Raw genomic sequence first — 17,329 nt, 5'->3', positions numbered from 1 at the left:
AAAGACTTTCTAATATTCAACGAGAATGAGGATACAACATACCCGAACTTATGGGACACCTTGAAAGCAGTGCTACGAGGGAAGTTCATTGCACTAAGTGCCCATATGAAGAAAACAGAGGATAGTCACATAAAAGAATTAACAGCCCAACTGAAAACCTTAGAACAGAGAGAAGCAAATTCACCCCGCATGAGCAGACGCCAGGAAATAATCAACTTGAGGGCTGAAATCAACAAAATAGAAACAAGGAAAACAATACAAAAAAATCAATGCAACAAAGAGTTGGTTTTTTGAGAAAATCAACAAGATAGACAAACCTTTATCCAAATTAAGGAAAAAGCAGAGACAGAACATGCAAATTAACAAAATCAGAAATGAAATGGGGAACATAACAACAGACACAGAGGAAATCCAGTCAATTTTCAGGTCATACTTTGAAAATCTGTATTCCACAAAAATTGAAAATTCAAAGGAAATGGACAAGTTTCTGGATAACTATCACTTACCAAAATTAAATCAAGAACAGACAAACAACTTAAATAGACCTATAACCCGCAATGAAATAGAAGCAGTCATCGAAAGCCTTCCAACGAAAAAAAAGTCCAGGGCCAGATGGATTCAGTGCAGAATTCTACCAGACATTCAAGGAAGAACTAATACCACTACTCCTCAAACTGTTCCACAAGATAGAAACAGAAGGTTTATTGCCAAACTCTTTTTATGAGGCCACAATAACTTTGGTACCCAAACCTCACAAAGACACAACTAAGAAAGAAAACTACAGACCAATATCCTTGATGAACATCGATGCAAAAATACTCAATAAAATAATGGCAAACCGAATTCAAAAATACATCAGAGAAATCATCCACCATGATCAAGTAGGCTTCATACCTGGATTGCAGGGATGGTTTAACATACGAAAATCTATCAACGTGGTCCACCATATAAACAAACTGAAAAAGAAAAACCATATGATTATCTCCCTAGATGCGGAAAAAGCCTTCGATAAAATTCAACACCCTTTCATGATAAAGGTATTAGAGAGGTCAGGGACAACAGGAACATACCTAAACATAATAAAAGCAATATACAGCAAACCAAATGCCTCTAAAATCAGGAACAAGACAAGGCTGTCCTCTCTTTCCATATCTCTTCAATATCATACTAGAAGTTCTAGCTAATGCTATAAGACAACAAAAGAAGATCAAGGGCATCCAAATTGGAAAGGAAGAAGTCAAACTGTCTCTATTTGCAGATGATATGATAGTTTACATAAGCGACCCAATAAACTCTACCAGGGAACTCCTACAGCTGATAAACACCTTCAGCAAACGAGCAGGATACAAGATAAACTCAAAAAAAATCAGTAGCCCTATTTTTTCAGGCGACAAAGAGGCAGAGAAAGAAATCAGAGAAACATCACCCTTTACAATAGCCACAAGCAACATAAAGTATCTTGGTGTAACGTTTACCAAACAAGTAAAAGATCTATATAATAAGAACTTTGTGACTCTAAAGAAAGAAATTAAAGAAGATACCAGAAAATGGAAAGACCTCCCATGCTCTTGGTTAGGTAGGATAAACATAGTAAAAATGGCAATCTTACCAAAAGCAATCTACAGATTCAATGCAATCCCCATTAAAATCCCACCACAATTCTTCACCGACCTTGAAAGGATAATTATCAACTTTATATGGAAAAACAAAAGACCCAGGATAGCCAAAACAACCCTATACAATAAAAGAACTTCAGGAGGCATCACCATTCCTGACTTTAAGCTCTACTACAGAGCTATAGTTCTGAAAACAGCCTGGTATTGGCATAAAAATAGACAGGTAGACCAATGGAATCGAATTGAAAATCCTGATATTAATCCACGCACCTATGAACACCTGATTTTCAACAAAACAGCTAAAATTATACAATGGGGCAAAGACAGCATCTTCAACAAATGGTGCTGGCACAATTGGATGAGGGTGTGTAGAAGACTGCAGATAGACCCATGTCTGTCGCCATGCATAAAACTCAAGTCCAAATGGATCAAAGACCTCAACATCAATCCAGCCACATTGAACCTCTTAGAAGAGAAAGTAGGAGGTACCCTTGAACAAATTGGTATAGGAGACCGCTTCTTGAACATAACTCCAGGGGCACAGACACTGAAAGAAACAATTAATAAATGGGACCTCTTCAAACTTAGAAGCTTCTGTAAGGCAAAGGACACAGTTGACAAGACCAAACGGCAGCCCACTGACTGGGAAAAGATTTTCACTAATCCTATATCCGACAAAGGGCTGATCTCCAAAATATACAAAGAACTCAAGAAACTAGTCAACAAAATACCAAATAACCCTATTAAAAAATGGGGTACAGAACTGAAGAAAGAATTCTCAATGGAGGAAATCAAAAAGGCTGAAAGACACTTAAGAAAATGCTCCACATCCTTACCTATCAGGGAAATGCAAATCAAAACAACTTTGAGATACCATCTTACCCCTGCCAGAATGGCTAAAATTAGAAACACCAGTGATGACTTATGTTGGAGAGGATGTGGAGAAAGTGGAACACTCCTCCACTGCTGGTGGGAGTGCAAACTCATACAGCCATTTTGGAGATCAGTATGGCGGTTCCTCAGGAAAATGGGAATTAGTTTACCACAGGACCCGTCAATCCCCCTCTTAGGCATATACCCAAAGGATTCACATCAATGCAACAAAGACATCTGTTCAACTATGTTCATAGCAGCACTATTTGTAATAGCAAGAACCTGGAAGCAACCTAGATGCCCTTCAATTGAAGAATGGTTAATGAAGATGTGGCACATCTACACAATGGAATACTACTCTGCAGAAAAAAATAATGGTATCTTGAAATTCGCAGGCAAGTGGATGGCACTTGAAGAAACCATCCTGAATGAGGTAACCCAGTCACAAAAAGAGAAACACAGTATGTACTCACTCATATATGGATTTTAGAACTAGATCAAATGATCACCAGCCTATAATTCACATCACCAGAGGAACTAGGATACAAGTTGTATTCTAAGAGATTCATATAATGTCCCTCACAGAACTGGGAAGGGACAAGTCCCCCAGACCCCAGGTAAAGTGGGGGAAGACAGCTAATGGAGAGAGAAGTAGGAGAAAATGAGAGGGAGGAGAGGAAGGCATGTGTGACCAGGAGGATTGAGCCTGGTTAGGAATGGAAAATAGGAAAGAGAGAGAGAGAGAGAGACAGAGACAGAGACAGAGAGAGAGAGAACATAAAAGAGGGAGCCAATATTGGTTTGAAGATAAAGTTGAACACAAAGAAAGGTCGAGGGAACTACAAGACTGCTCCCAACTAACAATCTCAGCTTCCGTGGAAAGGCTATCATAAATGCCCTTCCCGGAGAATGAGATCAACAACTAACATCTCCATGGAGTCCTCAACTAATGCCTGTTGAAAACAGGAGCAAACACCCATACATAAACACTGAGCTGAACTAGAACCCAGAAGCAGATGGAGAGGACAAGACCATGCGGTAGAAGTACATAGAGACAGCTTACCTGAACAAGGAGGAGCTAAGGGCCACTAGACTGATAGCTGGGAAGCCAACAGGAGACTGACTCGGACCCCCCTGAATATGGGTCTCAGCCAGAAGGTCTGAGCAGTCTAAGAGACCTCAGACAGTGGAGCCAGGATGTATCCCTGGTGCACAAAAGGACTTTGCAAACATATCCCCCATGGAGGGATAACTGCCTTATTCTAGAGATAGGAGAGAAGCCCTAGTCCCTACTTCACAGGATCTGTCAGATCTACATGACCCCAACTGGATGGCATTCCCCTACATATGGTATTGTGGTGGGGGGTTGGGAGGGGAGGGTGTTTAGAGTGCATGGGAGAGGGCAGAGAGGGCAAAAGGGAGGGAAGGAGGGAGGGAAGGCTGGAGGGGAGGGAGGGAGGGAGGGAGAGGGAACTGGGATCGACATGTAAAATAATAAATTAAAAAAAAAAAAAAAAAAGCTTTGACTCCAAAATTTAAGTTGAAGAACAAGTTACTGGGGAAAAGGATTTCTATTTTTGTTTCCACAGAAAATGAAAAGATGTGGATTCCTTACAGACTAATGTGGTTTGATCACACCAGACCGCCTGAAACAGAGTACAAGCTGATCCTACATTCCAAACAGCTGGACAAAACAGCCCTACAGACTACAGCTAGGATATCTGAATCTTCTTCGAATCCCCCAAGACAGCGCCCCTTACCAGCAGGAAGTAGTTTGGAAAGAACGACGCCCAAATTCCCAAATATTGTGTATAAATGTTTGTTTTCATTTAATTGGACTTTGTTATATAAAATTAAATAAAAAAAGAAAAGAAAAAGAAAAGCTCAGAGAGAATCTGGTTACTGTATGGTACTGTCTTTGTATTGTTTGACTGCTAAGGAAACAACTGTTAAAACAAATGCTGCTGAATTAATTCAATTTATATATTTTAAAAATGCTTTGACTCAAAAATTTAAGTCTAAGGACAAGTTACTGGGGAAAAGGATTTCTATTTTTGTTTCCACAGAAAATAAAAAGACTAATGTGGTTTGAGCAAGCCAGACCCCCTGAAACAGGGTGATCCAACATTCAAAACAGCTTGAACAAGACAGCCTTGCAGACTACAGCAAGGATTTCTGCATGTTCTTAGGATCCCCATGACAGCGCCCCCTATCAGCAGGAAGTAGTTTGGAAAGAACAACGCCCAAGATACACAGAGATGTATTTGAGATAGATAGGCATTCTTCAAACCTTTCAAAGACCTACAGAATATGGCATTTAAAATGGTTTAGGGTTTTTCTTGACAATGAGACATAATTGTTCCTGGCAACACCACCTGCATCAGAAAGGAAGATGGACATTGAAGAAACTCGTTACAGAATTTGCTTCCAATATGGCAAACTGTTTGACTTTATGCTGTATAAACTGGACATGCAGGACCCACAGAAAAGTGACTGGTGATTCAAGATGGACATTGCTACAGAGTTCCTGCTTCATGGAAGAGTCTGCGAGACAGTATGCAGGACACAGAGAAAAGTGACTAACAAACTGCCAATACAAGAAGACAGTTTAAAGTTTCCTGCTTTGCTGAAGAGTCTGCCAGACACACTATGGCCTATGGGCTGAAGATGGAAGATTACAAAAGAACTTCGGGTGACCAGGCAGTGAGTTGTCTCTGTCATTTCTAGAGTTTATATATTATCCTTCTGTGGTTGAAGACAAATAGTTATGGTTATAGTTTTCCTTAGTTAGGATTAAAGATAAGTTATATATAGGGCTTTAAACTCACAAAGATAGAATAGATGATGGAATATTTTCTTAAATCTTACTAAATGTTAATGGACTAAATATTGTTAACTGTGATTCTTGTTGGATAACTGTTGTGTTATATATTTTGCTATGATAAGGTTTAAACCCTTCTTCTTATTTAGACAGAAAAGAAGAGATGATGGGAGATGTCATTCTGTATATGTTTCTCATACTGGTTAATAATAAAGCACTGTTGGCCAATAGGAAAGGAAGATAGGAGGGACTAGGAGACAAGGAAGAAATAGGAAGTAGGGAGGAGTCAGAATGGAGAGTCTGGAGAGAACAGAACCGCCATTCCTCCACTCTCGGTAAGACCACGTGGAAATACATAGAAATGGGTTAATACTTAAGACAGAGCTAGCCGATAAGAAACTAGCACCTGGCCAACAGCATAGTATCAAATACAGAGTCTCTGTGTGTTAATTGGGGCTGGCGCGGCGGCAGGACAAGACCAGGCGGTGGGTGGAAAAACCCGTACTCATTACAGGCACCAGGCTTGTACATATTATACAGATATACATGTAGACAAAACTCTCCTTGACATAAGATAAAAATAAATGTTTAATTTTTTTATAATAAGGTAGAGAGCAATCGAGTAAGACACAATGTTGACTTTTTGGCCTCTACTTACATGTGTATAAATAAATTGTGAACATGCAACCACACACGCGCGTGCCTATGAGTGTGTGTGTGTGTGTGTGTGTGTGTGTGTGTGTGTATGTGCAAACAGATATGAGAGTGTTGGTGGTAGTAGGGAAAACAGCAACGTTGTACCATTACTTCTTTGCCAGGAAGCATTGTACCCTAAAGCTGTGAGCCAAAATCTTCTTTCCTTAAGTTGCCCTTGTCAAGTATTAGTCGTAGCAATGGGAAAAGTAGCCTATACAGGCATCACACTCTCAGACTGTTCAGCCTTCAGATTTATGAGCTGAACACATGCCTGTGCTTTATATATTACTCACTGGGTGCTATTCAGTTATAACAACATAAAATGGAATGCTAATGTGTTAAAAGTTTGAACTCCACAGGGTGATATCAAAGATAACATTTCATTCATGATGTTGATGAAGGAAAATGAACAATTTTTCAAAAATTTGATTATTAGCAGAGTAAAATTGGTACTTAAAACCTGTAATCATTTGAGAGAGAAGCAATTATATTTTGTATTATAAGAGATCAGAATGCAACAATCAAACAGCAAGAACATAAAATAGCCAATAGTCAATAGGTGGTGGTACCCACCTTTACTTCCAGCACTCAGGAGGCAGAGGCAGGCAGATCTGACTTTGAGGCCAGTCTGATCTATAGAGTGAGTTTCAGGACAGCCAAGGCTACACAGAGAAATCCTGCCTCAGTAATAATAATAATAATGATGATGATAATAATAATAATAATAATAATAAATCAGCAAATATAGTGTGATGATTATAAACGAATCCAACTCTTCCACTAGAAGTTTATAATTATTTAATAATAAAGTGTCAAACTTTAAAGCAATTAGGTTCCACAACTGGAAAATGCTTAAATGTGTTGTTACCTCTATAAATGGAATGCTATGGAGCCATTAAGTTTATATTTTTAAATAATAGGATATGACTTTGAAAATTATTACAAAAGTTTTCCCCCCACTTTATTGTCTCTTCCTTTCTTTCCTCCTTCATTTCTTTTATCTCTCTCTCTCATTTTATTTTATCTTATTTTTTGAGACAGGATCTCAGTCTGTACCATAGACTGGTCTTGAAATTAAAATCTCTTTGCCTCAGCTACGTGAGTGCTATTACTCATCATGCCTGACCAGGTGTTTCTGCACATATGCCAAGTCATATGTACAGAGTCAAACAGTGCTCAGGAGTTGGTTCTCTCTTTCTATCATGTGGTTCTGGGAACTGAACTCGTTATCAGGTTTGGCAGCAAGAGCCTTTACTCACTGAGCCATTTTGCTGGCCAAACTAGGCTAGGTTAATTTTAAGAGCAAAACATCAAATGACATGTAAAAGGTAGCTCTCGTTTTTAAAATAAAAAATAGGAGCTATTATTATCACTGGGTAGCAGAATTTCAGGGTTTTTTGTTATTGATTTTGTGTGTGTGTGTGCAGGTACTAAGGATTCAACCTAGGGCCTCATTCATGCTAGGTCAATGTCTTACTACTAAACCTCACTGTTAGACCCTGATTTTGTATTTTATTCTTCATGAATTTCTATATTTTCCAGAATTCCTACTCATACAATAGGTTATTTGGAGCGTGCAATGACTTATCTTTATAACCACCACAGCAGTACCCTGTTTGCTGAACCCAAGGGTCTCACTGGAAGATAGACTCATTTCTGTGTGACATTTATCACTATGGCCAAGGCCTTGCACTGAGTTCTATCCCCCTGGGACTCAAAAGAGAGAGAGAGAGAAAGATAGAAAACCCAAAGTTAGTGGCTTGCAGAAAGTCGACTCATGTTTTCTGACTATTGATCTCCCCTCCACTTACATACCTTAGTCCTCTACAAAACCCACAGCAGGTGTCCATTAGCCTGATTTCCTTCTTGAGGCCTACAGGCTACCCTGCAGCTCGCTGTGATGGGGACCACTTGAAGAGCCACTCGCGAGTAAACGCTGGATGCAGGGCTCCATCCATCCTACTCCTTAATTCTATTCACTTACCTCCTCCCACTTCAGTTTACTCTACAGGTTCCCTTTGGGGTTCGCTCAGACTCATGCTTTAGCAACAAAGAGCAAAAGCACAGGCGAGGAAAATTGGAGCCTTTCTTACTGTCCCTGGTCACCTGGATCTAAAGCTTTCTCTTCTAGCCCTTTCTCTATCCCCCCCCCCTTCACTCACTGTCCACTTACTCCCTGGCCACCATCCTCCTGTGCCTCAGTGATGACAATACCACTCTCATGCTTAACCCTGGCCTTGCCCTCAAGAGTAAAAATCAAAGCACTTTTTCTTTTCTTCTTCTTCTTCTTCTTCTTCTTCTTCTTCTTCTTCTTCTTCTTCTTCTTCTTCTTCTTCTCTTCTCTTCTCTTCTTCTTCTCCTCCTCCTCTTCCTCTTCCTCCTCCTTCTCTTCTTCTTCATCTGCCTGTGAATAAGGAACCCTTAAGGACCTACTTCTCTCACCACTTCTACCACTACCTTGGTCTCTGCTTCATGTATGCATGCTCTCTATGCCTTTTCCACAGTCTCTTCTGCTTGGAGTATTCTGCCCTTAGCTCTATCTGATATGCTCATTTAAATGATGCCATTGCCACAGGCTTTCTGGGCTCCCTCATACACAAGTCATTCTTCAATCATTTCAGTAAACAGCCTTCTGTGAAAGCTCCACCTTCTCTGTGCATAGGATGTTTATACATTTGCTCCTTCTTCCCCCAGTATAGTCTCCATCTCTGGTAGCTCACCCACAATATAAGTCCTGCCTTGTGGCTGATACTCAAAATATTTATGAAATGACTTAAGTGCCTAGAATGTTTATATTATGTATTTTTGTTTTATGTCCCCTTCTTCTAAGAACAAACTATAAGACAGTGATTACTGACTGAACAATCCAGGGAAGTTTTAATATTCTCTAGGTTTAGGACTTCTGGGGGTGGGATACTGGGAATGCACACACACACGCGCGCGCGCACACACACACACACACACACACACACACACACCTACAGCTACTGGTATTTCTATCGTGTATGAGAATGGAGGCTTCGTTACCAACACATGGACACTGAGTCTTGTCACTTATCCTCTCTACCATGGGGTGACACCCATCACCACAGAGGAGAGATGGCTTAGCCTAGGTACCTAGAAAGGCTGCATGCAATACTTCTGATTTGGTGGAGAATGATGTTTCCAGGAGATGGTGAGGGGACCAAGTTCATAGATAGAGGGAGGACATCAGATATTCCAATGTGCACTCAGAGAAGGGCAGAACTAGAGAAGAGGTTGGAACAAAAGGTACATGGGACCTTTAAAAGAGAGCACAGAGGACACCCAAGCTCTTGGCCAGGCCACCTCCAATGTTTACCCAAAGCCCTGACTGAAAGAGCCTCAAGAGGAGTTCCAGCCTTTATCAGGTTAAACACAGAAGCAGAGTTTCAGAGTCCCAATTTGGAGACAGGGATGGTTTAAGCCTTGTTACTCCTCCTGAAGTCACCTTTGGTTTCCTGGGCATGTTTTTCCTCTGTAACAGACAGGGTCAATCCTGGGAGTGCTTAAAGATTGCCTTGAACATCTGTAGAAAATGTTCTACAGCATGAAGCCCAGTGGAGTAGATTGTTACCAGGACTGATGCTGAAAATACCAGGGAAGAGAAGCAGAGGGGTCTTCTATGGCCTAGACCACAACTTTATGGCCTCATACCTGGAAGCTCAGTTTGGGAATTGTACATACTAGCTAGAGGCTTAATACCTGCTCTCTCACGCTCGGGTTCTGTTCTACCCAGAACTACAGAAACAACACAAGACACAGCCTGAATGTGTGTGCACACACTCTTAAGTAAACACTGTAGGGTAAGTCCCCATCCGTTCCTAAACATTTTGGTGTGTACCACGCCCAGGCTGAATGTTTATTTGAGCCATGGTCGCCATAGCGCTTCACTCCAGTGGTGTATACAAGCCTTTCTGGTGCAGCTCACACACCTAGCCATCCTCACCTCTTTCTAGGCTTTCACCCTAGAATTGTGTGGCATTCTGGAGCCAGGCACAGTGGGACTGTTTATACTAGGATGGAAAGCTAATGCTATGATTTAAGACCCAGGGTGGCAGGCTAAGCCCCCAGCAGCTGATAGAATGGGACATTTGAATAACCCTGAATCTTCTTCCAAGGTATGATCTCAACAGGAGCTGTTTAAAAGTGTCAGATCCTGGTTGGGTGGTGGTAGCTCATGCCTTTACTCCCAGCCCTCGATGAGTTTGAGGCCACCCTGATCTACAGAGCCAGTTCTAGGGCAGCCAGAACTTTTACACAGAGAAACCCTATCTCAAAAAAAAAAAAAAAAAAAAAAAAAAGCAACATTTTGAGAATTGGCAGAATTAAAGGACTAAAAGCACAGGAATAAAATGAAAGGGAAGGAATGGCAAAGGAAGGAAAAGAAAGGAAATGAAGGGAAGGGAAGTGGAGGAAAGGGTAGGGAAGGAGAGGGAAGGGAAGCATTAAAGAGGAATGGAACATTAACTCTGAGAATGATGACCCTCTATAGAATCAAATGCCCTCTAATTTTCCCCTTGTTCAAATATCATCTAGAGAATAATTAAGAGGGGGGATGCATAATATCTTTCTTCAGTCACATGACTGCTGCCTTTCTCCCAAACATTTTACATGCATTCAAGTACACCGTTCGTGCATGTGTTTTCACACATTGGTATTCAGCCCATATGCAGCCCGGAAGTAATTAACATCTTGGACTTTGGTCTGCTGACTTTTTTGAAAGTGTGATTTGGTAAAATTCCTTCAACCTCCTTGTTGGTTTTGTTTTTCATCTTTGTTGTAGGAGTTGGAACTACAGAGTCGTGCAGAGAGGAGGGACACCTGGAACATAATCCTTAGAATTAACATTCTTTGTTCAGGACTGGCTGAAGGGAGCAGTTACAGTCTGCTTGATTCCAGGTTTTTTGGCAGTTTATAAACAAGTTCCTGGTTGACTGGCATGATTACATCTGTGTCAGGAAACATCTTACATCCTTCCTTTATATTCAAGAACATTGGTTCTCAAACTTCCTACAATGCTATAGTAACCCCCAACCATAAAATTATCTTCATTGCTACCTAACTGTAATTTTGCTACTATTATGATATTGGAGACAGAGGTTTGCCAAAGGGGTTGTGACCTAGAGGCTGAGAATCACTGCTTTAGCGTCAACAGTTTTGCTTTTGTAGCTGGTCCATCCTTACCATGGAGGTTAAGAGCGAGTTCAAAATACTTGGGTTTGGGTGATATTAATAACTTGCTGGTAGTTGACTACTATGGATCCAGAGGGGTATGGGAGTGCCTCCAGCATCTCCCATTATTGACTTTGCGTGTGTGTGTGTGTGTGTGTGTGTGTGTGTGTGCACGTGCACACGTTTAGTAAGTTTGAAGTTGATGGGTGTCTTCCTTCATCAGTCTCCACTTTGTTTACTGACCTAAGGTCTCTTATTTGAGCTCAAAGTTCTCTGATGGGCTGGTGCAGCCACACAGCTTGCTGTAAGGATCTTGTTTCTGCTTCCTGAGCGTAGACTCTTACATCTGCCAGATGTTTGCCTGGGTTCTGGGTATCCAAACTGACCCTCACCATTGCACTGCAAGTGCTTTAATCCACTGAGCCACCTTCTTAGTCTGAATGTATGGCTTTCATTGCAGCTCTGGCTCATTTGTTCAGTAAGATTTTAATGGGATTCTTCCTCTGGCTTCCCTGCACCGGAGGACTAGATGAGCAGGGTGAAAGAGAAATTCTAAAGCTCCCAGCATTCATGACCAAGTGCTCATCTGATTTTACAGGTAAGGAGAGTCAGAAAGACAAACACAAGAAGGTAACAAGGGAGTTCTCCAAGTAAACTGAAAGACAAAAAAAGTAAAGTTAAAGAAACCCCTCACTTGAAATGAAGGACTAACCTGGAAACCAATATTCCTTGGAATTTGCTAACTTCCCCTCACAAGGCCCTGAGATAACAAGATACCAAGAATTCACACTGCCCCTCCTTTCTTGTGAGTCAGCAGGTGGTGAATAGTGTCCTTAGAAAACAAAGAGATAGCTGCAACTCCCTGGTTTGCCCACACAAAATTAATTAGCACACCCTGAGGCCCTAAGATCTGTTGACCCTAATAGCGAGACCATCGGGCCTCAAAGGGTCACATACTCAATGGACAGAGGGCCCCACCCCCCCCCAAGCTTGTGGGATTGCCTTTAAAAACACCTGTGCCCAGGGGAGGGGGCTTCTCTCTAGCCTGCATGCTGGAGGAGCCCATTTGTGCAAACATTTCCTGTCCATTAAAGCCTCTTGCATGTTGCAGCCACTGGACTGGACATTGAGTTCTTGGGGGTACCGACCAAAATTAGGAGACTCCTCATTCTGAGGGTCTTACAAACAAAACAAAACAAAAAACAGCCAAGGTAGGGAGAAGGAGCTACCTAATGGGTAGTTGGATTCCTAACTCGTGGGTAGTTGGGGAAGGGAGGAGCTTAGGGACTGGATTGAATATGAATTGCATAGGATAGGATGAAGTGGAACCATCAAGCAAGATGGTCAAATGCTTCCTGTGGCAGGGCAAATGGTTTTAGTTTTTATTCTGTACACATTCTCACCTACAATTACCCCCTGTCACCTGCTCCACACTAATCCATTTATTTACTGGACCCTCAGTCCCAGCTAAACAACCACTGTACCAGATCTATAATTCCTTTTGCTTTCTTTTTCCAGTATCTTAAAGGTTTTCCCATACATGACCAACTTCAAAACAATTTAGCATCACTAGTACCCACCTGATGACTTTTCAGGTGATGGTACCATTATAAACAAGAAATTAAACAGTAATGGAACCACTATGAACCCAGGTAAAAGAATGCAGGTATACTAAAGATATGAAAATTTGCTTCTGAAAATAATTCTCTCCAAAGCCAGTTATGAAGCTTTAGAAGCATGCAGTGGCATATGTCCTCTATATACGCCATATTTGATCACTTTAAATTATAATAAAGGAGACAGAGAATTACGAATGTACTTTTTAAAAATCTATAGCTTAACCTTTTGTTGACTTGATTTTGGTCTGGCTAGAGTAACAGGAGCAGGGAGGGTTAGATTTTTTTCTTAAACAGGTTAAATTTTGTCATACACCAGTTTAGCATCTTTCACAGTTCTGAGGGTGAGAAAGAAGTGCTGATTAATTCCCCCAGGTGCACACACTCATGCTATTAGGTAAACAAGAGACACCCAGGGAACTACTCTAAATACTTTAGAATACTTTTTTTAGTTCTCCTTTCCATGCATGCTTTTAAGCACAACAGCTTTAAAATGTTACCAGTTTTGAATCTGACTTCCTCTCCTTCCACTTAATATATGATAAAATCTTACTAAAACTTTACCTCCAAGGCTGTCAAGGGCACCATTAGGTGAATGTCCCACAATTTATTGAACCAACCCCCTTTTCTGAAGGGCTTAGAATGTTTTTAACATTTTGATATTATTAAAAGACAGTGATCACGTTATTTTCTGCCTCAGAACGCTGACTTGTCCTTTAGACAAGGCTTTAGAAAAATGGAGTTGGAGAGGAATTTTTTTTAATACATGCTGAGACTTACTTCCTTCATGCCATACTGGCTTCAGAAAGGTACTTGGCCTTAGGAATGTCCGGGTCTGAGTCCCAGGAGTTCCCTGCTCTTTGTTCCACTAACAGGAATGCCTGGTGAGTTTGCAGCTGTCTGTTCTACCCCTCACCCCTTCGACTCCCTGTCAGAGAAAACATTGTAAAAACAAAACGAGAGCAGGAGCAAGAAACAAAGTATCCATGTGTGGGATTATTTGTTTTTCCCGCCTTCTATAATTCCAAACCCAAACCAAGCCTCCACATCCACAAACCAATCTTTTTCTTTATTAATAAAAAGTAAAGAAGCAACTCATGACACTTTTGCTTTGTGTTTCAACTTGTGGTCTGGGACTTAAATTTCTGATCTGTGGGTTGCTCACTTTTACCTCAGTAAAGTAGAGGGTGATGTGCCTGTCCTGCCACACTGGGACAGCAGGTTCCCTGCCTCTGCCAGGCACCTGCTGGAGCTGCAGCTCTGGCTCAGGACCACTAGGCTCAGTATCTTAGGGTGAAAGTCCCTGCGCCTTGGGTTCTGGACTGTGGTAAGAACCACTTACCCTTGAAGCCCGTAGAACCAAGCACTTTTGTTCCCGAGCTGGGGCGCTCTGGACAGAACGCCACCGCCACCTGCGTCCAGGCACCTGCTGTGTCCTGCTAGTGGGCACTGACCTCCGCCATACATCTGGCACAGGTAGTGGAAGGGCCACACATTGCCCAAGCCCACAGATGCAGGGGAACACGAACTGCAGCAAGTTGCCCCACTGAGGCCATGCCTTCTCCATGTCCCATGCTTGCTCTCAGTCAGGTCCTGGTCTCTGGCCGCTGCTCTCCCGCCTTTTAATTGCTAATCTCATTAACAAGCATCAGAGGGGCGAGCCCCACCCCCGCCAAGCCTCTGCAGGAAAGGTGCCCCTCCTTGGCACCTGGTGTGGACTTCAAAGGATCACATTTCCTCAGCCTCTTATGGATTCATCGATGGCAATACTTATTTGCCAGGCACAGCTGTGCAACAGGAAAACACAGCCCTCTCACGCCAGAGCTGACATTCAGATGGCGGGAACATTTAAATGCTATGGGATGACTTGTTCTTGGCTTCTTTTGACCTACTGGGGTAGTTTCGTTTGGTACACACCACCTAGTTCACCTAAATCAGAGATGCAGGAACAATTTAAAGGGATAAGTCCTAGAACCGATAGACCGGGACCCAGGGCGCTCCAGAGAAGAGATAACTTTTGCACAGAGAGGTTGAGTGTGGAGGCTCAGTGGCAGACCACTGCCCTAGCACCTGTGAGGCCCTCAGTTTGACCCTAAGCTTCTCCATCTACTTGGTCTCTTCTTCACCTGTGGTGTGGCAGAATCAGGTTTTGAGCAACTGCTTTGAGGCCAGTGGGAGCTAGAGAGTCTCATTCCCTAGGCTAGGTGGAAACCTAAGATTTTCATGCTTTTGCTGAACCTGACTCCACCAGTGATGTTGGGTCTGTGTCTCCACTCCACCAGTGGTTAAGCTCTCTGATTGGGCAAGTCATTTAACACCTCTGACTGTTTCATCTGCAATAGAAAACAAAAACAAATCCCTGCTACCCCCACCCCCACCCCAACAAGCTTAAACTACCTATCCCAGAACTTTTCACCTTCAAACAGTAAAGAAAGCAGGCACAATACAGCAGAAGGCACTTAAGCTTCAGATTATAGGTTTCCCCACCCCCACCCCCACTCCCACCCCTGTCTGCTTCCCCCCATGCCTAGTTCCAGTCTATCTCTGATGGGTATTTGTGTTGTTCCAGTTTGCAGCTACTATGAACAGAACTAGTATGCACATTCTAGCATGTTCCTTTCTCTCTCTCTCTCTCTCTCTCTCTCTGTGTGTGTGTGTGTATGTGTTTGTATGTGTGTGTGTGTTTTAAACAAGCATTTATTGGGGGCAGGTGCCACAGCATGAGTGGATGTCAGAGACAATTTGTGGGAACCAGGCAAGTGCCCTTACCATTTCACTGGTCCTGCTGTTCTGTTTTTAAATTTTTATGTAGACTTATGACTGTACACTGATGGTTCCATTTGCCTGTTGATTTCCCTGACAACTGACAAGTCTGCAACCTTTCCACTTGCTCACTGGGCCATCAAAAGAGCCCGGGGTTTCTGAAATGTCTGCCTGAGCCCTTGATTTTTTTTTTTTTTTTTTTTTTTTTTTTTTTTACTGGGCTGTCTTTTTCTACTGATTTGCATTTGTTTCCCTACTTTGGCTACGGGCCCTATGTCTGCTTTATATACCAACAGTTTCATTTCTTACTGTGTTGCCTTTCTGGCCCATTTAAGTGTCTTCTATTGTAGAGAATTCTTAACATTAACAAAGTTCAATTTGTGCTGGAGATTTATGTAGCTCAGTGTTTAGAGTGCTTGCCTAACATGCATGAGACCCTGGGCTCTATTCCTAGCTCTCCATAAACTAGGTATGTATGGTGGTGTATACCTATAATCCCAGAACTTGGGAGGTAGAGGCAGGAAGATCAGAGGTTCAAGGTCATCCTCAGCTACACAGCTACATAGCAAGTTCAAGGCTAGCCTGTTATTGGAGACCCTATCTCAAAAAGTAAACAAGTAAGCAGAAGGATTAGAGTTTAGTTTCTAGCATCCATATGGTGAGCTCACTACCACCTGTAACTCCAGGTGTAGTAGGAGATCTGATGGCTTCTTTTTTTTTTTTTTTTTTTTTTTTTTGAGGCACCTATATGCATGTGCCCTCAAATACACACAAAATAAAAATAAATATTAAAAACAAACAAATCTATCACTCTTTTTTAAAAAGTTGTCTTCATGGCCATTTTTTTCCCTTATATCTTACTTTACACAATCTTTTCCTACCAGGAGAGTAGTAGATGCCTTTAATTGAGAGACAGGAGAATCTGTGAGTTCAAGACCATCCTGATTTAACATAGTGATTACACAGAGATCCTGTCTCAAAAAACAAAAACAAAAAAGCAAACAAAAACAAAACAAAACAAAAAAAACCCAAACAGCAAAAAGCCCAACTTCTTCCTTATCAAGTCCAAGGTCATGAAGATATTCCTGAGGAGTCAACCCCTTAGCAAAGCTAGTCTCAGCAGTGAATGAGTTACTGCCTAGAAACTGCCCTTCACCAAACCTGGATCTCAAGGATTCTGCTAGGCTGGGTGGTTAATGCACTGCAGGGATCCTCCTGTCTCTATATTTTCCCTCTCCTCAGTATTTGGAGAAATAGTCATGTGCCACTGTCCCTGACCTTTTACCCAATGAGCCATCTCCAGCCCCAGCCATCCTGGTAGAGGGTCTACCTAACGGCATGATGGTGAATAGTTTGGATAAAAAAGCTGTTGCTGCCTCCAGCTATATACTTATGTTTTGGGTATCACAAATTAGTTCTCCTATAGGGTTCTTAGCCACATAGTGACATTTAGGAACTGGACACCTCAGAAAGATACCCAGGACGGTTACCATGGGATTTGTTGCTACAATGGTGGCAGTGCCCTTCTTTTAGTCCTTACCCCAGGGACCAGGCCAGCATCTGGTCTTAGCTGCCTTGGGAAGCCATCCCAATATATGAGGCCCAGTAAGTGAAAATCTCTGCCTTCGTGTCTCTGTGGTGTGTGTGTGTGTGTGTGTGTGTGTGTGTGTGTGTGTGTGTGTGTGTAGTATAAAGAATCACCCAGTCCAAGTAAATGCAAATAAAGTAGTCAGATCACCACACCACCCTAA

At 42.0% G+C, this 17,329-nt stretch overlaps 1 protein-coding gene across 1 annotated transcript in view; it reads right to left on the bottom strand.

Moving 5' to 3' along the window:
* The window catches only part of LOC127221948 (sodium- and chloride-dependent transporter XTRP3A-like), a gene marked incomplete at its 3' end in the record, with an annotated part of 43,846 nt that extends 29,464 nt beyond the window's left edge, over nucleotides 1-14,382 (bottom strand). The window contains 1 exon segment of the mRNA XM_051183886.1: nucleotides 14,158-14,382. Coding sequence (XP_051039843.1) covers nucleotides 14,158-14,382 — 225 coding nt within the window.
* Nucleotides 14,383-17,329: the final 2,947 nt, after the last annotated feature.

The sequence above is a fragment of the Phodopus roborovskii genome, unplaced genomic scaffold (genome assembly GCF_943737965.1).
Source record: "Phodopus roborovskii unplaced genomic scaffold, PHOROB, whole genome shotgun sequence".
In the NCBI taxonomy this organism is placed as follows: domain Eukaryota; kingdom Metazoa; phylum Chordata; class Mammalia; order Rodentia; family Cricetidae; genus Phodopus; species Phodopus roborovskii.
Note: the sequence above shows the minus strand (reverse complement) of the source record. Positions and strands in the feature narration are given on the sequence as shown.